A 22862-nucleotide genomic window follows, 5' to 3' on the forward strand; every position below is an offset into this window, starting at 1 on the left:
GGGTTACAGGCATGAGCCACCGAGCCTGGCCTCTGGCTGCACTGTTTTTTTTTGTTTGTTTGTTTTTTGAGACGGAGTCTCGGTCTGTCGCCCAGGCTGGAATACAGTGGCCAGATCTCAGCTCACTGCAAGCTCCGCCTCCCGGGTTCATATCATTCTCCTGCCTCAGCCTCCCGAGTAGCTGGGACTACAGGCGCCCGCCACCTCGCCCGGCTAGTTTTTTTGTATTTTTTAGTAGAGACGGGGTTTCACCCCGTCTTGATCTCCTGACCTCGTGATCCACCCGTCTCGGCCTCCCAAAGTGCTGGGATTACAGGCTTGAGCCACCGTGCCCGGCCTTGGCTGCACTATTAAGGGACATTCCCACACTCTCAAAGTAGGAAGTTGGGAAGTTTGGGATGCTAAGAGTCCTGGAAAATATGGAACAGTCAATTATGTAGTTATCATATATTATACATACATTCTACAACCTAAGGCATGACTGACTGATGATTCATGTTGAATGTGTATCATGCCATGAGTCTAAGTTATCTCTGAAACCCAGCTTTCCTCATATTTTATTTACGTAATTAAGAGACTCCAGCTGGAGGTCTTCCCGACAGTGGTACCTGTAAAAGGGTTCTTGGACATACAATTAGAGCAGAATCTACTAGAAAGTTTACTGTGGGTTTGAATACCAGTTCAATCACTTATAAGCTGAAGCACCCTAAACAGTTAGCCTTTCAACTTCCAATTTCTTATGGTTACGAGAATCAAATAGTACACATAGATAAACAGTCACCCTACCTACTACTTAGGTGCTTAACGTACAAATCCCATTCTATTAGTTTTGAACACTTTTAATGCTCATTTTAAATTTTAATTAATTTATCCCCCAAGGTTTTTGACCTATTATTCAGATTAATTACAAAATCAGATACCAACAGATGACCTTTATGGGCCAAAGTTGCCTTGTATATCATGCAAGATTGCTTCTTCGTATTCTAATGTGAAAGTAAACATTCAATAGGAAGACATGGGTGAAATTAAGAGATGAAAGAACTGAGATCTGAATTCAGGAGCAAATCTAGATTTCCAGGTCTGAACATATTACCTAAGGCTGACTTTAAAATCCAAAGGCAGTGGTGGAACCCACACCCAGTCATGTTAGAAACCAACCGGTCAAAACCACAGGCACACCTTCAATTCAAGGCCTGAGTCCCAAGGAACAGCCCAGATATAACTCCAAATCCTATGTACACATCCACTACAGGAACACTGAGTATTACATTTAAACCACAAATGAGATAAAGGCAGGGGACTGAAATCAGCACACAAACTAAAGTCAAGGCTCATTAATGAATAACCACAAGATGGCAATTATACTGATATTAAAAAATCAAAGTGGCCATAAACTACTTGATAAATCAAATCAATAAGAAAAACAAGGTTACATTTTGACATGACAGAAATCATCCAACCCCTAATGCACATTTCAGGCCGTATTTTCATTTTCCTAACCTATAACATATTTGAGACTAAATGCAGTGTGTCCTGTACCAACCAAGATCTGCATCACTTACAAACACTTCCTATTTCTCAGTTTCCTTTCTTCTCCCTCCTTTGTAATTGCTACACTTCTGAGACACAAAGGATGACCTACTAATTTAAAACCCACAAACTGAGAAGGAAGTGTCCTGACATCCTATTAATGGTGTTGAGGCCACAGGCGAGCCATTTGGGAAAAGATACGAATCCCCACCATACTCCTTACATCAAAAAAATTACAAATGAATCCAAGATTTTTTTTTTTAAAGGAAGTATCAGAAGAAAACATTTTAAAAATATTTTTTGAAACATATTTCAGATATGTTTTCAAACATATCTTTGAAAAGGTCTTTCTAGGTATGACACAAAACCCTGAAACCACAAGAGAAAAGATCAATAAATCTGACTACATAAAAATTTAAAACACCTGTATGGTCACGAAGTAATCGCAAGCAGGGCTCTTTCCTTTATCTAACAAGTAACTCTTCCAATCAGTGACACCAATAAAGCACGAAAAGGGCTGAAAAGGCCATTCACAGGGGGCGGCAAAGGCTACTCAAACACAAATTGAAATCAGACTTTCTTTCTGAGATGGGCGAAGAAGAGCAATTGAGAATGTTTTGAGTCTGCTCAGGTGGGAGATACAAGTATGAGGCCTCAGAGGATATAAAGTGCTGCTACCTTTTTAGAAATAGTTTGAAAATATTACATGTTAAAAATACATGTCACTTTTGACCAATTAAAATATTTCTATAAATTGATCTTACAGATAAATGTATCCATATGTGTTAACAATATATACCTGGAGAGGACTGCTTGAGCCTAGGAGTTTGAGATAAGCCTGGGCAACAGAGCGAGGTCCTGTCTCAAAAAAAAAAATTAATAAAAAGTAAAAAATTAAATAATCATACACCTGTACACTGTAGTAGTTTAAAAATATTTAGAAACAACTAAAATGGACATAAAATATGCTGATTAATTACAGTTCAGCTAAAAAGGAATATTACGTAGCAAATAAAACAGCCATCTTTTTACATGTATTGATGTTACCATGTCCCAATATATTTAAAGAAAAAGGTGGCAGAAAAGTACTAATATGTATAAAATACTTCCGTTTGGATAGTAAACGAAATACATATATACACACATAAATCTAAGGGCATTTATGTGCACAGAAAATTTTGGAAAAGTTAGACTACTTTAGCTGTTAGAGTTGGAGAATGGGAAACTGGGAAATTTTCTCAGTCCACACCTCTGCATTCTTCAAAATTAGCTTTAATAACATCTTTACACTAAAAACGCTTAAAACACACAGACACAGACATGCACAAGAGGCTAAGTATGATCAAAGCTGAGGAGAATCCTAAAAGCTTTAACGAGAAGTCACACACATACTTTGTTTTTTTTAAGAGACAGGGTCTCACTCTGTTGCCCAGGCTGGAATCCAGTGGTGCAATCACAGCTCACTGCGGCCTCAAGCTCCTGGGCTCAGGTGATCATCCCACCTCAGCCTCTGGAGTAGCTGGGACTACAGGTGTGCACCACCACACCTGGCTAATTTTTACCTTTTTTTTTGTAGAGATGGGGTTTCACTATGTTGCCTAGGCTGTTGGCCTCAAACAATCCTCCTGTCTTGGCCTCCCAAAGGGCTGTGACTACAGGCATGAACCACTGTGCCCAGCCGCTTACTTTTTAATTGGGGTCCTAGCTGAGAGCCATTTTTTGAAAATGGCTCCTTCCAGAAATAGTTAATTTTTTCCTTCTGAAAATCCCAAACTTACGAACACAGTACAAAGGCTTTTTTCCTAAACCATAAATACCTGATATAATGGCTAACTCCTGGAAAGACATCAGTATTTCCTATGTTCTCCTACAATCAAAATCAGGAAATTAACACTGACCAATTTTTACTTTCTATTCCTCAGATCCCATTTAAGTTTTGCCAATTGACCCGTTTCATATCAAAGATCCAGTTCAGCATCTGGCACCACACTCAGCTGTCGCACCTAAGAGGACAGGCTAGGTATACTCTGGAATGCTGTCCATGGTGGTTTGTCTGAGGGTTCCCCGCAATTAGATTCCTGGCAAGAACAGAGCAGTGGGGCTGTGTGCTTCTGCTGCAGCCTGTCTCGTGGAGGAGATGCTGACTGCCCACCTTTGATAAGTTCACTTCAGCTGATTACAATGGTGCACGACAAGGCTTCTCCACTCTAAAGTTACTCCTTCTCCCTTTACGATTAAGAAGTATTATTCTGTGAAAAAAATTCTGGGAAAGGACTTTGATACTGTAAATATCCTATTCCTCAAACACTCAACCTATTCACTTATTATTTATTTCAACATGGACTCACGGTTTCCTATTTTATGCAATGTACTATTATTATTTGTCCTGATGTTCTATTTACCCTAGATGTGACACTAGAAGCCCCGTCAAGCTGGCTCTGTCCTTTTGACAAAACTGGATCATTCTTTGAGCACACCCGTGTTTTCTGGCACCAGAGGCTCATCTTGTACTTTTCCTGCCCCAGCCCTGAAATCAGCTTTTCAAAACTTCAAGGAACTCTAGTTCCTTTTAGAGGAGCTCTAGTTCCTTTTAATGGAGAATCACATAGAGAAGTCAAGGTCTGGGCACAGGTATGCCCACTGTTACTGGGATGTTGCTACTTCCAGACCCCTTCAATGAATCACACATATGCACCCATATCTATTTCTGTATCTGCATATACTAGATACCATGAGTTCACACCAATGACTTCAATTCCAATCAGACACTCTAGGGATCAGGGTTCAACGTGGTTTTGTTGCTTTTCATAGGATAACGCCCTTTTCCAAAAGAAAGAAACCTGGTTCTCACTGTCCTGAATATATTTACACAGTTGCTCCAATCCCCTACAACAGGCTCTCTCCTCTGTCGCTGCTGCTCCCTTCCAACCCCTGGACGGGTGCCCTCCTGGCCCTGCCTAGGCTTCAATGGCCTGCTAGGCCATTGCTCCACGCATCTGCCCTCCTCACTCTCTTTGAGCTCTGTGACATGGGCCAGGCCTCCCACCACCATCGCCCATGACAGAATGGCTTCCTCACCCCACACAGGTCCCCTTCTCCAGTCCATCAGGGCACGTCCTCCTATTCTGATGCTGCTGTCTACCTTGCTCTGCCCCACTGAATGGCTTTAGGACTTAACTGGTCAGAAGGGACAGGAAAAAGAGAACGGGAGCCAGCAATGACTTTTGAAACATGATAGTCGTACAAAGAATGCAGTCAATGGTATTACTAAGACCTGAACCACATAGTTCAGCATATCTCCTAGAACACACAGGCATCAAGGGTTTTTCCGAGACAGGGTCTGGCTCTGTCATCCAGTATGGAGTGCAGTGGCACTAACAGTTCACTGCAGCCTCAAACTCCTGGGCTCAAGTGATCCTCTCATCTCAGTCTCCTGAGTAGTTGGACCTACACATGCCACTACACCTGGCTAATTTGTAAAATTTTTTGTAGAAACGGAGTCTCATTATAATGCCCAGGCGGGTCTCAAACTCCTGGCCTCAAATGATCCTCCTGCCTCAGCCTCCCAAAGTGCTGGGATTACAGGTGTGAGCTACTGTACCCGGCCCTCTCCCTCTCTTTCTCTCAATCTTTCCCCTGTGCCCTTTGAGATTCCCCAAATATGCAGATTCTGTGCAGGCAGCCTGTATCTCCTTATTTCTGATACAATCTGCCCAGCCCCTGGACTCCAACTGTGCTCACTGCCACTCACGTGGAAGCTGATCCTTTCCCCACAGCCTCCCAGCATTCATGCGCCTGCACTACCGTGACTCAACCTGCCACTCAGCCGCTCTGCGTCAACTGGACCTAGTCTATGTCACGCACCAACCTTTAGGTCACTCTTCCATGCTTATATTCAATTTTGGCCCTGGCCTGTCTCCTCCATTCCAAATCTTCTGTCATGCTGGGAGCCTACACGACCACATGGGTGTCTGCATGGGTGACCCACCTGACACTAGGCTCTTTGGCCGCCTTTTCCCCAGTAATTTCCTCACATTCCTATCTTCTTCTAGTATCTTACTTCCACTGTCACACCCCAGATCTTGCCATACAATGAAAATACTCTCCCACTCCCAGATTTCTGCTTGTCTCCACTGGGGAGCAAACATCCCCTTCTTTTCAGCCTCGCACATCCTGAGAATACTCACTGGTCCCAATTCCCTGCTCAGGAGGGGGCCGCAAGAGTCAATGACACACACCTCTGCTCTCCCTTGGGAAGTCGGCTTCCCAAACTGGGCCACCTCAAGTTTAGAAGGCAGATGATAGGCTGTCTTACTTATGCCCTGAACCTAAGCCATATAGGCTCCAGCACTGCTTTTTATGTCATGTATTTATTAATAACTGCAAGTTTCCAGTAAAACAGCATGTTTCCTCGGCCATTATTCCTGAATTTATGTCCCTCCTACAGGGAAGCCCTCAGAGAGGTGAGCGCCACGACTGCCAAAACCATCCGCTGACCTCCACCGTCACCTCTAGATCCACTCACCCAGCTGCCTCGCTCTCATCCCAATGAGACCCTCACTGCTTAATTACCCGATTACTCCCATGGCACCTGTTTTCCAAGCACAGTTCATTCCACTCTAGCAGACTCACCTATTTTCACTTCCTAGTCCAGCTTAGATCTTGTAACTGCCCATCATTTGTTAAAAACTGAACATTTTTCCCCAAATTTCCTTGCCTCATTGTCTTGCTGTCACATCCAAGAAAGCCTTATCCAGGATACATACAACCACTTGCTTTCCTGACACTTGGACCTGAGCTGCCGGGAAACATTTAAAAAATAGCTCACACAACAGGACAGACCAATACCACGATAACGTATTGATCTTCAATCTCAAATGGACTCCACACCTTGCCCAGCTCACTTGACTTCCTTCAGCAGGTTGTCCTCCAGATCTCCACACAATGATGTACATCCCCTCTACTCTCAAGCATGTGATCCCACACCCTCAATCTACCCATTCTTAAGCAAACCTCTTACTTTAGAGAAGCCATTAATTGGGCAAAAGATCCCTCAACTTCCCATCATGAAACAAGTACATTTCCCTACATCCACACTCATCCCGCCTCCACAGGGCCCTTGTGCCGCCGACGACACGCCTCGCCTGTGTCTTCAATTTCTTCCTTTGTGAGCACATGGGAGGCTCCCGGAATTAATCCAAGATCATCTCATCTAAGCGGGTCTTTCCCAACAAGCCCAACAACCTCATGTGGGCAAAACCTTGACCTCTGGCAGCACCAAAGCTCCAACAGAGCAACGGCCAGGAAGAGCAGGTGCTGGAAAGCAGGGCTGCCTTTCACTCTCCCACCCACCAGCCCACGCACTTGACAACTTAAATAAAACATCTCTTCAAAGTGGAGTTCCTGGACAAAGGCCTCTTTCAATAAGTATTTTATAAAGAATATAAGAGGCTTTATTCAGTATCTGCATATTTCAGAAGCAACTAACTTTTATGATATGAGAGAACTAAAGAGTACAATGATAAAACTAGTTTGGTATCTTTTACTATGAGCCTAGACCTATATAGCACAAGGATAACATGTCCATTTTAAGAAGTACGCCAGAGAAAGATCTCTATGATTCCCCCACCTGAAGACCCCATTTGGAGTGGCGCTTTGTCCTGTCTGTATGCTGCTGAAATAGGCGTTAGGTAAATCATTACCTTAGGATGGGCTCTAGGTCAGGATGTCGCCGTTCTTCCCTTTTCAAGGAACCCTGATTCAGGGCTCTTAAGATGGTCTTGTCAAAAGTCTCTGAAGACAGTTCCTTTGGAAGCTAAAAAGAAAAACCACAATAACCAATGTTAAGTTTCTCACTTACTGGTAAATATGTTACAAGTCAGATGCATAAAATGAAGACTAATACCTCCTGCTCATTATTTTCCCAAAAGCAGTTTGTTTCCCAAATCTTCATAACACCTGACCCCATAATGAAGCAGCACAGACCTTTCCTACTGGGAAATGCACCATCTTCTCATCGTACCTCAGGGCTCCCCCAAGTGCAGGGCAACCCACAGCATTCAACATGTTCCTGGGACAGGAGGACGCCTGCATGGACCTTACACTCTGGCTCCACATGCCACACTGAAATGACACCCATGCTAAGGTTCTCGAGTTAAGGTGAAGATTCTTCTGTTCAGCATAGCTAGTACTATTTTTACCCTGGAATAGTATTCCAAGGAGTGTTATCTGCGCCTTTGCCCTTAGCACTTTTGTGCCTCCTGTTTTATGTTTCACTCTCAGGCAATGTCAGATCGCCAGTGCTATGCAGCAAATAAAGAACTGAATATGAGAGACAGGTGAGAAACCCTCAATATTACTTATTTATATAAAAACCACGCACTGGAGGTGCCTCACATGATTGAGGCAATCAGATCAATGAAAACCACAAAAAAATCAACACTTGGCCAAGAAAAATTTTAGATTTTAAACAAAATGTAATCAGTTTACTTTTTAAAAATCCTAGTAAATTGATTATTCATAAGCCAACTTTTCAAGTCTTTGAAAAATTCAAAGTTTTAAATCTGACTTTTCATAACTAATCTGTGCTATTACTGGCATTTTCACTAAAATACAGAGTAGAACCATTAACAGTATCTGAGAAGCCACAGGAATACAAAAATATATACTGATTGTTGATTTACATATTGAGCTCTGAGAAGTCCAAAGCAAATCTTCTTATGAAAAGTAAATATTTTTAGTCAATTCAGAAACGAGAAATTTAGCAAAGGTAGCATAAAGCACCCCTCACTGTGGCACCGGAGACTGCAAGATCAAGATGCCCTGTCAGAATGAAGTCCCTCTGGTCAGATGGAAGGCTCTGTCGGCATTCCACACACCCACTGTGGAAATCATGCCCTCTGACCACCAACAGGAGAAACAAGGTCTGAATCTATCCATCTTTTTTTTTTTTTTTTTTTTTTTGAGATAAGAGTTTTGCTCTGTCACCAAGACTGCAGTATAGTGGCATGATCTCAGCTCACTGCAACCTCCGCCTTCTGGGTTCAAGTGATTCTCCTGCCTCAGCCTCCTGAGTACCTGGGATTACAGAGGTGCACCACCACGCCTGGCTAATTTTTTTTTGTATTTTTAGTAGAGAATGGGATTTCCATGTTGGTTAGGCTGGTCTCGAACTGCTGACCTCAGATGATCCACCAGCTGTGGCCTCCCAAAGTGCTGGGATTACAGGCGTGAGCTGCCATACCCGGCCTCCATTTTCCAAACAAAGAAATCGCTCATTTCAATATTTATATTTTGATATTAGCATTTTAATACAGACTTAACAGCACCAGGCATATATCCTACTACCCATTTTAAACACAATTTATACTGAATATCTGTACACAGCCAAAGAAAACCAGTGTCAGTGAAAAGTCTATTTCAACCACCAAATCACTGATGGTTGTACTGAACGCTGAAGGCAACAGCGTATAAATATTCACAGTTCAGTGACACTGTTCACGTTGCTGGGCAGATTGCAGGTATGCGGTCATCAGCATGTGCAAACTGACTTATTTTCAAGTGATTTTTATGTTCAACTTCCAGGGCCTACTTGCAGTCTTAAAGAAAGGCTCATTTGCTTAAAAAAAAATATGTATATATATATATACACACACACACACACACACACATACAGTTTAAAATCATGTCTTTTATATTCTAGTCACGTGTTTTGAATTTTCTCACCTTTCAATCCTAGTTCTAGCAAACCCAGCCTCCCACCTCCAGAGCTCCAGCTCAGCCTCAGAACAAGTTCAGAGGAATGAAAGGTTTTTGCACTGAGCTATTACAAATGTTGCTCTCTAAATACGCTGAGACCAATGGATAATCTAATGTTTGTAGTAGTCCTTGTTCATTCAATCATTCAGCAAATTTTCAAACTCCCACCGTGCCCCAGGCACTGTTTTAGGAACCCTGATACTGCAGTGAAGGAAGAAACAAAAACCCTGGCTGCATAAGAGTAGACATTCTGATCATGAGAAACGACAGCTTAACTGCTAAGAAGAAAAACAAAACAGGGGACTAGACATGGTGGCTCACGCCTGTAATCCCAGCACATTTGGCCAAGGTGGGTGGACTGCTTGAGCTCAGGAGTTCAAGATCAGCCTGGGCAACATGGCAAAACTCAATCTCTACTAAAAATACAAAAATTATCCAGGTGTGGTGGTGCATGCCTGCAATCCCAGCTAATTGGAAGGCTGAGGCATGAGAACAGCTTGAACTGGGGAAGCAGAGGTTGCAGTGAGCCTCTCGAGATGGTGTCACTACACTTACACCCCAGCCTGGGTGATGGAGCAAGACTCTGTCTCAAAAGAAAATAAATAAATAAAAAAAAAACAACCCACAAAGACAGGTGAAGGGGGCCAGGATGCAAAGGACAGAGGCTGCTATTTGTATGGGAAAAAAAGACTTGAAATCTTGACCTCCAAATCACATTTCCACACTACGGCAAGCTAGAAGTACAGGTCAATAGGGTCTACAGAATAAAAAGGGTGTTCATTTGCACATGTCAAAAGGACAGATTTTGCTCCTGAACTTTTTTTTTTTTTTTTTTTTAAAGACGGAGTTTTGCTCTTGTCGCTCAGGCTGGAGTGCAATGGCACAATCTCAGCTCACTGCAACCTCCACCTTCTGGGTTCAAGTGATTCTCCTGCCTCAGCCTCCAGAGCAGCTGGGATTACAGGTGCCCACCACCACACCTGGCTAATTTTTTGTATTTTTAGTAGAGATGGTTTCATCACGTTGGTCAGGCTGGTCTTGAACTGCTGACCTCAGATGATCCACCTGCCTCAGCCTCCCAAAGCACTGGGATTACAGGCAAGAGCCACTGAACCCCGCCGCTCCTGAACTTGTGTAGATGATGTTAAAAGGAAGGTAAAAGAGAAAAAATGATAAGGAAAAGTATCATACAATAGGCAGTATGTTTACACAAGTACACAATGTTGCAGATTATTTCATGTAATTGAGAGGCACTTATACTATTTGAGAAAAACATATCCAAATACTGGCTAAGCAGGGTGTTCATTAATTGCTATGATTCTGAAGAGTGAATTACTTATTTGGAGTTGTATTTGTTTTAAAGCACCTAAGCTTTTAGAAAAAATGGGCGACTGAAGCAATGAAATCTGTCAAAGCACAAACAGCTGAAGCTTCCAGAGGGAAAGCCAGTAGAAGGCAGACTCCATGTGCTAGGCCCCAGCTGGCGGTCAGCTGCATGCTCTCTCAGCATGAGGGACAGGGAAGCAGGACCTCACACACACACTGGCACCAAGTCACTCGGTCTGGACCCCCCCCTTTTCAAGGCTCTTCAGCCTCAGCTCTGTACTCCTGCAACTTGCCCACAATTCTGTTGTGGGAAGGACAGAAGAAGGGAAATGAAAACAGGCTGCTCCTTAACCCAAATGAAGCCTGTTCGTGATCACCTGTCTAAATTTTGATAAATTTCTTCTGTTCAGAGGAAAGTCAGAAATAACTAGAAGAGACTGAAAAAGTATGTGGAGGTGGGGTGAGGCAGCCCTGCTTAGCCGCCTCTGTAATTAGAACCTCATCCAGGCACTCATTTTCTCCAGCGGGGTGCACTGCCTGGCAGATGGAGCCTGCCCCGGCCCGAGCAACTCTTCCCTGGCATCCTCACGACTGTTACCATGACTGAGCACAGCAGCCAGAAGCTCACAGACCCATGCCATCTCCCTCGCCAAGGTGTCCAGAGCTGACATGTCATAGGCAGTGGCCTCTGGCATCTGGAAATGAGTAAAACTTATCCCCCAACCTTACCCAAGGCAGGTCACTAATGAGTGGGAGAAGGAGTCCTCAACCCTTAACTGACAGAGCCTAGTTTATAATAAACCAGAGAAAATTGGAACTATTTAAGTCATCCCTGGGTGCTACTTCATTCACAGGGACTAATAAGAAATTCAGCAGAATTCACACTTCGACAGTCTTCCTCAAGGAACCAGCATCTAATGTGCTATTCAAAGCTCTACAAGTTGATGAATAAAATGGTCTCTCATAGATTTAAGAATGATCTGAAAAGGATATACTTATGGTGACAGACAACCTAAAACTAGCACTAGCCTCAAAATATATGTTTAATAACTACACTTGTACCCAAAACTTAGTAACTGAGTTGGGAATGTTTCTGGACTTTGCTTTCTCTCTCTACTAACAATAAATTTTAAAATATTTGCTTACTGAAAAAGAATAATTTATCAACCATTCATACCTATTCTCTCTTTTTGATATTTATTTCTATCCACTTTTCAATCAAATCATATTAGTATAAAAGAAACAGGTGATGGTTTGAACAAAATGATCTAAGATACCTTTCACCTCTGGAAAGTCTGTAATAAAACGTTTCTATTATCTTCTTATTCCCAGTAGTTTGGAGATTCTATCATATGGGGGTGAGGTGGGGAGGAGCTGGAACTCAAAGAAGGAAGAAATGAAGAAATATTTCAGGGAAGTGCATAGCTGAATAGTTGTGAAATCTGAGAACTCCCACCAAGCGGAAGCAAGCCTCATCTGGTTCTGCAAACACATTCTCTACTAAGAAGTCCCTTTGCAAGCAGCCACCAATGATGCACATCTCTGCAGGAAACTAGGAACAGGCCTCCATTTTTTTTTTTTTTTCAAGTAGAGGCAGGGTCTCACTAAGTTGCCCAGTCTGGTCTTGGAACTCCTGGCCTCAAACGATCCTCCAGCTTCGGCCTCCCAAAGTGCTGGGATCACTGGTGCATGCCATTGTACCCGGCCTCCATTTTTTTTTTTTTTAATGTAGAAATCCCTTCATCATTTCCTTATGTTGGTAATGTCAGGTAAGAAAACATGTTTAGAATAAGATGACGTTTTCCACAGCTAATGTTCATTTAGAGTTCTGAGCCAACCTTTATTTATATGTTTTAATTTTCCTGTTTTTTTTTTGACGTTGAGGTTTCTGGATTCTGTATATTATATAAAAATCATTTTAACAACAAAATCTATACTTTTACCTTCAGTAGAAATTCCTGTAGTTCTTGGTGGGTTTTTGTTACTGTTGTGACTGAAAGATCAGACCAATTTACCTGATTTAAAAAAAACACACATATTATATGGTTATTCCTTAGACAGGAACTGGCTAGAAAAAAGCCATGTGCAAAAACAAAGGGCCTTACTTAAATTTTACTAAGATTAACAATTAGAAATATAATCTGCCATTTTCATAATTTCAAAATTAGTAAAATTAACTGCACGTTGACATATGCTACTCAAAAACGTTCTAATAACTCTTTTCAAAATGACACTTTTTAAAACCTATCTGAAAATATGACGTTTAGGAATTTTTCAGAAAGGGATATATTTATTTTCTATGAACTTAAAGAACTCTAAAATGACACTTTCGACAGTACAAATCTTTGCCACTCAAAAGGTAAAAATTCTATATCCTGAAACTTATTATATATACATCCTTATTAAGTATACACCCTAGAGTTTACTGCCCTCTTTGGTAGTACCATTTCATATTTTTATGGAATTTATGGTTAGAAGAGACTTCATCTTTATCTCAATCTTTAAAATCCTATTAAGATGCTAGGGACAGGTATGATTACTTCCATTTTGAGATGGAGAAACAAGTTCAAACAAGTTAGGTTACTGAGGTATGACCCTAAGTAGGTGCAAGAGTCAGAATTGACATCTCTTGTGCTACCCCACCCACCACCTCCTCGATGCTTTTCATCCAGTGGACTCAACTGTGGCCCCCTAATAATTTCTACCCTATAATTATTTGAGCTAAATAAATATTTGCCCTATGCTACTGTCTAGACCTTACCAACTTGTAAGTAATCAGATACTTTAAAATAGACAAAAATTTCTATCTACGAGTCTAAAATTAATATCTTTATTAACTGGCACATTTCTTAAGTGATTTTTAAGTATTCAAATGTTTGCAGAGCAGCTACTTGTGTTGGGCATTGTTCTGACTCTTGTGTCAGGGGATGCAGAAATGGACAACACAGTTAAGTCTCCACTGACTGAGTTCACAGGCTAGTGCAGGAGACAGATCAAAGCCAAGTGAATATATAAGAATTTCCATCAGTGCTTTGAAGAAAACGCACAGGGCATGGTACAAGAACGGGGAGATGCACATGAGCTGGGGTGTCAAGAAGGATCTCTGAGGAGGGAGCTTTAGAGCCAGAAGGTGGCCTGTCCTCGGTCTGAGGGAATGGGGGAAGAGCATTTCAGGCAAGAGGACAGTGAAGCCTTCAGGAAGGCAAGCTGTGAGCTCCAGCAGCAAAAGCGGCCAACCTGAGCGTGGAGAGCAAAGAGCAAGATGCATGCCACAGTAAGACACCAGGAGATTAAGGCTGAAATCTTGCAAACTGAGGATCTTTCTCCCTCAAAGCAAAGCTGGAGTTCTGAAATTCATTCAATGAGCAAGTCAGACATGGTGGGTTGGCAGAGGACGAAGATTCCTGCTCTCCATGAGAATATCTACTGGAAAGATCTGTGAAAGATACAAGGGCAGAGTACCACGGATGAAGGAGAAAACTCCATGAGAGAGGGACAGCCAAAATTTGGCAAGCAATGCCTTTGGAGAAGAACTGAAGTGAGGATGCACAAAAATGTGGCATGGTTCCACCTGGCTTCAGGATGTGTGCCGTCCAACCTGAGGAGAAAGGGCTGTAGCTCAAGCAGGGAGAAGTAAGGAAGATGTGAACAAGGAATTCCCAATACAGCTGACGGGCAGAAAGACATGGAAAGTCTTCACCTGGGAGCACAGAATCAGAGCTGGGCTCTAGAGCTAATCCCAGCTGTGGAAAGGACAGGCAACAAAACCAATCATGAGTAAGAAGACAGGGCAATGAAGTGGGAATAAAAGCGTCACAGAGAACAAAGAAGAGGAGAAAAATGCCAGGGAAAACAATGCCTGTGATCTTGACTTAAAAAACAATGGCATTTTTAAAGATATATCCTACATCTTAATTGTGTCCTTATATCTAAGGTTCTTACTTCTTTTTAATAAAATAGCCAGGGTTATTTTAATGTGATGTAACTTCAAAAAAACGTGGCAAACCATTCAGTAGTATATGACAAAAAATAGTACATTCTCTTAATTAAAAACAAACACATATACCTTTTCCCTTAAATTAGCAAACCCATCCCAAGTTCTCCCAAAGATCACGGAGCACAGCATGTGGGGCATCTTTTGTGGGGAAATGGCTTACTTTGAAAGTGTACTCCCAGTATTTGTCAGCTCTTTTTCTCTGGACTCCTTTCAACACTATCTTCTCAATGTGTACAGCTGAAAGAAAAACACACGCGCTGACTTGTGCTACAAAGACTACAGACACATGTCACTTACCTAAAGTAACCCTAAAAGTTGACAAGTGCTTAACAATTAAGCTACTCACTTTCATGTTTATGACTGGTCTTAAATCATGAACTTAAAAAAAAAAGACAAAAAAACTGGAAGCACAGCGATGTGCCATCCACCCATGAAAAAAATTTTTTTCTATACCTATACAACATGCTGAGTGTTTAATTTCAAACACTCAGCTAACACCAAAGATATTAAGGATAACAATAAAAGGTACCTGTAATTAAGATATTTTTCCAAATGATAATCTTCCAAATTGTTACACAGATGACCACAAATACGGCATTTTAATATCAACTAAATGTGGTTCTTTCAATTCTTAATACATAGTAGGTATAAATTAGAAAATATCTAGTTTTATATTTAATTTTTAAAAAAACTACTCAAAAGTAATATACCAAGCTGATAAAAATTTCTAATTGGGAATTTAAAAATTATTTTTCTCAAATGTAACCTTCAATATCATATAATGGTAAATATGAACTGAACATTATAATAAAGGTTCATTGTGGCAAAATTTTTTCACATTACAGAGATGAAACAGTAAGCATAAATTATATTAAACTTTAAAACACTCTGAATTGAACTAGATAATCAGTTTATTTATGAAGTAAGCAAACGTATAAATCCCCCAGCTATCCATTTTACAACCCCTTTAATAAAAATACCACCTTAGGAAACAAATCAATTTCAAAAGAGCCAATCTACTAAGTGTACTCTACTCTAAGGACTTGAAGACACTGCTGTTCAGGGTATAAACAGAAGAAACCAAACTTTCAGGATAATGAGGGAGATAATATCAGGCTGATAATGAATATGCTAAAGATTGCAAAGAAGAGGTTAGAAAAGTAACTCAACAGAATCGGGGGGTACACTGTTGGATTCAGGAGAGCAGCAGATGGAGGAAAAGGGGGGCATTCATTCATTTTGCCTTAGAGGAAGAAGTTAAAATAGACAAAGTGGAATACACAAAGTGACAAAAGCACAGAGGAGGAGTAAGGCTGTTAAAAGACCATGGAAGGTGGGCAATGAGAAGGCATGAAGCGTAAGATACAGAAATACACAGGGGAAAAGACATTTATAATAAACAAAAGATATAACATTGCCAGTATTTTGTGTCAGCTTCCCAAATATATAGTATTTGGTGGCCTGCCTGTGGGCCAATTTCCCCTTTGTGGGCCAGAAATGTTGAGGACAAAAACAACGGAAAATCTCAAAAAGCCAGGCAAGAGCCTGTAACTCCTTAGAACACTGTACAATAGTATAAGAGCCAAAGTGGTGATGGGAGGGTATGCTGTTTCCAAAAGCTATTATATTAAGTTAAAGGATGACACCATTAAATAAAAATCTTCTGAACTTATATTCAGAAATAAAGCAGCTGCTCTACTTCTTCAAATCATTGGGCTCAAGGGTAGGGGATCTTGGGTTTTATCTGGTCAGAACCCAATTTCACTTGGCAGAAAAAGCCACTAGGACACTACAGGATATGGGAACACAGCTTCAGCGATGATTTCAAGTTCTGTCTGCTGTTGCGTACCAGAATCAAGGTAAGAGAAGACAAGAGTATGTGGTGAGGAATGGCCACAGTGAAAGTACCCCCAGCCCTCATATATTAAAACTAAAAATCATGTATTACACTTTTTAAAAGCAGGAATACAAGAAAAATCATCTACGGTGCCACCTTTACAGTTAATTGTCGGCATTTTGATATAATCGCTATGTTCTTCTAAAATATTTTTATTAAAAAAAAAGGACCTTCATTGTAAAACCAACTCCACTTTAGGTTATTTGTATGTTCAATGAGCTTAGCTGAAGTAGTCTGATTAAAGTAGTTTAGCTGGAAAGATAGGAGTACCGTGATAGTCTTGAATAGAAGTGGTCATTATGTAAACACTTATGTTCAACATTAAACATTCAGACCTATTTTTCCTGTGAGGAAAAATGTATTACACAAAATGGATTATTACCGGGAAAAAAAGGAGACATAATGACATAAATTCAAAATTGTTATAACTGAGTGTGAAGCTTATCATATATCCTTGGCTCTTTTAAAGCCCAGATGGCAGTCTGCATTTTCCATTTCAGTTTCTTTCCCAGAACAGGTTAATGGCTCCCCAAATGCAAAGACAAAAGAATATTTGAATTCATTCCTGTTCAGATGGCAATGTTCTTCCATCCATTCATTCCAGCCCTCTTAAAAACTGCATTATTGCAGGAAGAATGGATTTATAAGTAACTTGTTCACTCTTATAGAAAACTTGTATAAAATTCACTTTTTCAGTAGACACTGAGCTCAATTATACAAATAAAGCACTATACTAAATACTCGGGGGGTCTCTGCCCCCCAGAAGCATGCAACCAGGTTTAAGATCCAGCCAAGACAACGGACTACAGAGCAGAATGACTGCGTGCATGCTAGGACAAGCAGGGCTGTGGCACAGGAGACACCCAGCGTGCAGATGGCAGAACTAGGAGGACTGGCTCTTGAGCGAAGCCTAGGACCAGTAGGACTTCTCCACCTCAAAAAGGAGAGTAAAAAGTTTAGAGTTAATCAGCGTAAAGAGCACCCTGTAATTTTTTGATGTATTAATGCTTTAAGTTTACAAAAAATAGAGCATACCTTCTCGCTGAGCTCTGTGAGGTGCCACGGTAAGTCCGTCCTGAGGTATTGGGGCTTGCTCTATTAAACTGCTCTCGTTATTTTGCATGTAATCACCATGAGCAGAGTTGTTCTAGATGAGAAAGAGGGAGATATGTTAACTTACACCATGGACTAAGAGTAATAATCACAGATTTAGGTCTTCCCGTTTTACTAACAACCATTTCAGTGGCAATTTTTAGAGATCCAATAGGCGACTGCACACTACGGGCACAAAGGCACAGTGTCGGAGCCGCAAGCAGAAGACGAACACTCTATTATAAAGTATTGACTGTCCTAGCTTTCTTGGGACACAGAAAATTGCTTAACACTACACAGAGTTGCCAATGATGTCAGTTCTGAACCAGAATCAAAGGAACACATAACAACAAATGGTGTCCTTTACACTAATCCCCCATAGGGAATGGCATGTGTACTTTTTACAAGAATCACACCATTTTTTTTTTTTTTTGAGACAGAGTCTCGCTCTGAGGGACATTCTCTTATTTCTTTTTGTTAAGGCCTATGAGGTTTTATTTTTCTGTGCATTTATGAGGTTGATAGGAAGTGCTGTTTATCTTCTGAAGGGAGGTACGTTTTTTAAGTTTGGTGTTGTATGTACACCACATTCATGTAAAAATTGGAAGATGATGATTTGGTCATGACCTGGGGGCATTTTTTTTTTTTTTTTTTTGAGACGGAATCTTGCTCTGTTGCCCAGGATGGAGTGCAGTGGCCGGATCTCAGCTCACTGCAAGCTCCGCCTCCCAGGTTCACGCCATTCTCCTGCCTCAGCCTCCCGAGTAGCTGGGACTACAGGCGCCCACCACCTCGCCCAGTTGTTTTTTGTATTTTTTAGTAGAGATGGGGTTTCACCGGGTTAGCCAGGATGGTCTCGATCTTCTGACCTCGTGATCCGCCCGTCTTGGCCTCCCAAAGTGCTGGGATTACAGGCTTGAGCCACTGCGCCCGGCTCACCACACCATTTTTATTCATTGTTTGGGTTTAATAACAGTCTAAAATGATGCTTTGTTAGGAAAAAGTCTTAAGAAAGGTATCATCAATATATGCCAAGGATTTCTAAACAAGAATATGTATGGACAGGGAGTTTACCATTAAGGTTCAGTCATCTAACAGCAACTGGGTGCTCTAAACCTAACTGAGTTTGCTCAGCCAGTCACTAGTGAACTGGAGTAACCTTGACTCTTAGATCTGCTGCTTGGAGTAATAAAGCGGATGTCAAACTTACACACAGCTCGCCAGAAATCAAGGACTGTCAGGTACAAACTGTTACAACATCATATTGATTAAGTAAAAATAAATAAATAGCCTTATGACAGTTTTTTATTACCACTGGCACCTTATTCCCTCCCGTTATGTATGTGCAGAATCTCAAAACACTACTCATATCAAAATCACCTCAGTTTTAAGAGTCAATTATGATTTTACAAATCTGTAGTAAATATACATTAATATGTTTTTCTGTAAAAAAATTAGGCAAATAGAAGACCCTAGGCTCCCCATAAATCTCAATTTAAAAATATTTTGTTCTGCTGTGTAATTATGCATCCTGACCCAACAGTAAGTATGAATTGCTGTATTTATGAGAATAGAGCACATTATATACTTTTGGGAGCTAAACTTCTGCCTTCTTGTCTCTATTTAGAAACCCAAGGAAACAAAGACTGTTTACCTAGAACCATTTAATAAGGAGAGTATAGACCTCTTAAGTCAACATCCAACTTCTGAAACACTTAGCCTCATGGCCTTTACCAATTTTCACTGTGACTCATTTTTAAAAATGCAGATATGAATTCTTTTAATAACAAAACCACACATATCCTAACCCACCCCATATATTTTATTACAAAGTGTAAAACCACATTTACCTATGAGAGATTCTGCTTCTCAAAAATTTTAATATTGCTGTAAATACTTTAAAAAACAAAGAAAATAAAGTGCTATATAATCTTCTCAAACAGTTGTGTTAACTGGAAGAAGCTTGGGTGAATAGGTTAACCTTTTTTTTTTTTTTGAGACACGGTCTCTCTCCATTGCTCAGGCTGAAGTACAGTGGCATGATCATAGCTCACTGCAGCCTCAAATTCCTGGCTTCAAGTGATCCTCTCAACTCAGCATCCCAAAGTGCTGGGATTACTGGTGTGAGTCATTGTACCTGGCTGGTCAACCATTTCTTAAAGCGAAATATTTCTCTACATTGTTCATATGTAGTTCACAAACTTAAAGCAATACTTTCAAATGTAAGCTAATGCAAAATATGCAAAAAAATGTTTTCATTAGTGAGATGCACAATAAGATACCACTTTATACCCATTAGGATGACTGTTATTTAAAAAGACAGTGTTGGCAAGAATGTGAAAAAAATGGAACCCTTACACATTGATGGTGGAAACGAAAATAATATAACTACTGCTGAAGACAGTCAGTCAGTTCCTCAAAATATTAAACACAGAATTATTTTATGATCCAGCAATTCCACTTCTAAGATATACCCAAAGGAACCAAAAGCAGAAATACAAACATAATCTGTACACCAGTGTTCACAGCAGTTATTCACAACAGCCACAAGGTGGAAATAACTCCAAATCCATCAATGGATGAACAGATAAACAAAATATGGTGTACACATACAATTACCTATGATTCAGCCTTAAAAAGGAATGCAGTTTTGATACATAACAGAATTTGGATGAATCCTGAAGAGAGTATGCTAGGTGAAATAAGTCAGACCCAAAAGAACAAATACAGCATGAGTCTACTTATATGAGATACCTAGAATAGTTTAAAGAAAGTAGAATAGTGGCTAGGTGTGGTAGCTCACACCTGTAATCCCAGCACTTTGGGAGGCTAAGGTGGGAGGATCACATAAGGCAAGTAGTTGAAGACCAGACTGGGCAACATTGCAAGATCCTATCTTTACAAAATATATATATTTTTTAATTAGCCAGAAGTGGTGGTATGTGCCTGTAGTCTTCTGTACTCTCAGTTACTTGGGAGGCTGAGATGGGAGGACTGCTTGGGCCCAGGAGTTCAAGGCTACAGTGACCCATGATCGCGACACTGCACTTCAGCCTGGGCAATAGGGCAAGACCCTGTCTCTAAAGCAAACCAAGTAGAATAGTAGTTACCAGGTAGTGGAGGGAATAGGGTGTTATTTTTTGAATGAGTACAGAATTTCTGTTTGGGATGATAGAATGTTTGGAGACGGTGATGACTCACGACAATGGGAATGTACTTAATGCTGCTGAACTGTACACTCAAAAGGAGATAAAATGAGAATTTTATGCTATGTATTTTACATCACAATAAAAACTAAAAACAGAAGTGATCACACTGCCTCCACAAACATTAAATTGAAGCAACTGTATGAAAGTAGTTTGCTTCACAATCAAAATCTCATTTTTGAAGTCTGAAGTTAACTTTATGAACCCAATGTAACAACCAAGAAGTAGCCTCCTGTTTAATAACCTAGGGAGAAAAATGAAGTTTGAGTTTCTATCCAAAGTCCTAAGTTCATCATCCCACGAAATATCTACTAATTAATGTTTCTTTTCTCCTCCAAGTCTCAGCACGTATCAATGCTATAAAATCACATAGACTAAGTTTAGAAGCTATTACTAAACTCACTCATGTAACGCTGCAAGAGCTGGAGATGAGAATTAGGCTGTTCGGCAGCCCCAGTGGTGGGTGGCTGCTCGGCGACGCTGTCTGCCCTGCACTCCCTCTTTACTTTCCTTAGGGGGAAGGGCAGCATAAAATCTGAGAACTCCTGCTTTAATGGAATCGTATAAAGAGGAATAGAACCCACTTTATCTGTTAAGTTCAGATTCCCATGAAAATGCAGAACAGATGAAATGCCAGAATCAGCATTTTACGAAGACTAGTTGGAAGAAAGCGTCAGGGCCAAGAGAAAAGTGGAGACTTTTTCTCTGCTTGAATCAAGAAAGCAGGGTTTAAAGATTCTAAGCCTGCGAAAATACACACAAGCATACAAAGAACTTCAGTACCAGTGCATTCTCCTTTCTTCACTTGCCTGAGGCAAAGCTGCTTCTGTCCTATTGCTTGCCTGAAGAGCTACTGATAGCACAAACCTACATGGCATGTAGTTCAGGCGGTCTAGATGGTTTTGCCACAGATCCCACGTAGACCCATCACAATTACATACTTCAGATTTCTTAACTGTGGGGACCTTGTGAAACAGCCAAGTAGCTGGACATCCTAAAAACTCTTCTCTGAAAACATACCATTAGAACAAAGGTCATATTTGCCTTTTGTTGCTGTTAACCAAGGTCAAACCACAGATGGAGTTTTAGTTCACCTAACAGTATTCTACATGGTTCTTCTAGTCCCTTGACATAGACTATAAATTTAAAAATCCAAGATATTCCGAATATAATAACAGAGCAGTAAGAGTTTATTTTTTAAAACCAAATTCACTAACTTCTTCTGAAGTTTTCCCAATTGACAAATGAGACTTAGAAAATTAACAGTAGTATCTAATAACATTCTATTAAGCTTCCATGGCAGATTAAAGGTAGTTAAAAATTATTGAATACTCCTCCTGCTGAAAAGTGGAACAAACTCCGCACTCAGTGGATCTAGGCTGGCTTTAGAATGTGCTGGTGGTGACGCTCTTCTAAAGGTAGGTCTTGGGAAGCCTCAGCCTGGGCCTCCTGGACACTTGGGCTTGGAGTACTGAGTCACCACGAGACATGCACTTCTGGCAGTTGCACTTGATGGACAACATGGAGAGAGGAGAGGGGTCTAGAGATGCCATCTGGGCCCCAGCTGCATTCCAGACACCCTAGAACAGAGACAAACTCTTCACTATAGTTATCTGTCTAAATCCCTCACCCACAAAACTGTGAGAGACCGTAATAAGATGGTCATTGTTTTCAGTCACTAAGTTTGGGGGTAATTCTGTTCTTTAAATAGCCAGATTCATAGGTCTCCTCCTTCAGCACCAGCATCTGTACTTCCTTTGCCAACATGCTCTCACTACAGAAGGAAAACATCTTTTAACCCTAGAACTAGGAAGATGATCCAGAAATTGCTATTATCCCTGGGCCAGCAGCCGCCACATCTTTAAATCCCCACACCAGGGTGTTTTGGGGTGAGGTGAAAAGAATGCATGCATGAGTGCACAAGAATCTAGAGAAGTGCACATCTCCTCCCCAGCCCACATCTGACTCTGCCTTCGCTGTCACAGCCTTGCCCCATGAGAGATGAGGGAGGGAGGCCAAGGGGTCCTCAGGAAGGATGTGAGCCTGGGCTCTGAAG

At 40.9% G+C, this 22862-nt stretch overlaps 1 protein-coding gene across 12 annotated transcripts in view; it reads right to left on the reverse strand.

Annotated features, from left to right (window-relative positions):
• ZCCHC2 (zinc finger CCHC-type containing 2) overlaps window positions 1-22862 on the reverse strand; it is a 66067-nt gene that overhangs the window by 30661 nt on the left and 12544 nt on the right. For 8 of the 12 annotated variants that reach the window (XR_286149.4, XR_001486652.4, XM_074022350.1 and 5 more), the window contains exons 2-5: window positions 17544-17655; window positions 14772-14848; window positions 12558-12629; window positions 7233-7345 (exon numbers count right to left, since the gene is read on the reverse strand). Coding sequence is in view for 8 of the 12 variants with exons in the window: in XM_074022350.1 (XP_073878451.1) it covers window positions 7233-7345; window positions 12558-12629; window positions 14772-14848; window positions 17544-17655 (374 nt within the window). In the remaining 4 variants the exon portion in view is untranslated. The remainder of the gene's footprint in view (window positions 1-7232; window positions 7346-12557; window positions 12630-14771; window positions 14849-17543; window positions 17656-22862) is intronic. The other 4 variants (XR_012427087.1, XR_012427088.1, XM_074022351.1 and 1 more) reach the window with 1 other exon arrangement.

The sequence above is a fragment of the Macaca fascicularis genome, chromosome 18 (assembly GCF_037993035.2).
Source record: "Macaca fascicularis isolate 582-1 chromosome 18, T2T-MFA8v1.1".
Lineage (NCBI taxonomy): Eukaryota > Metazoa > Chordata > Mammalia > Primates > Cercopithecidae > Macaca > Macaca fascicularis.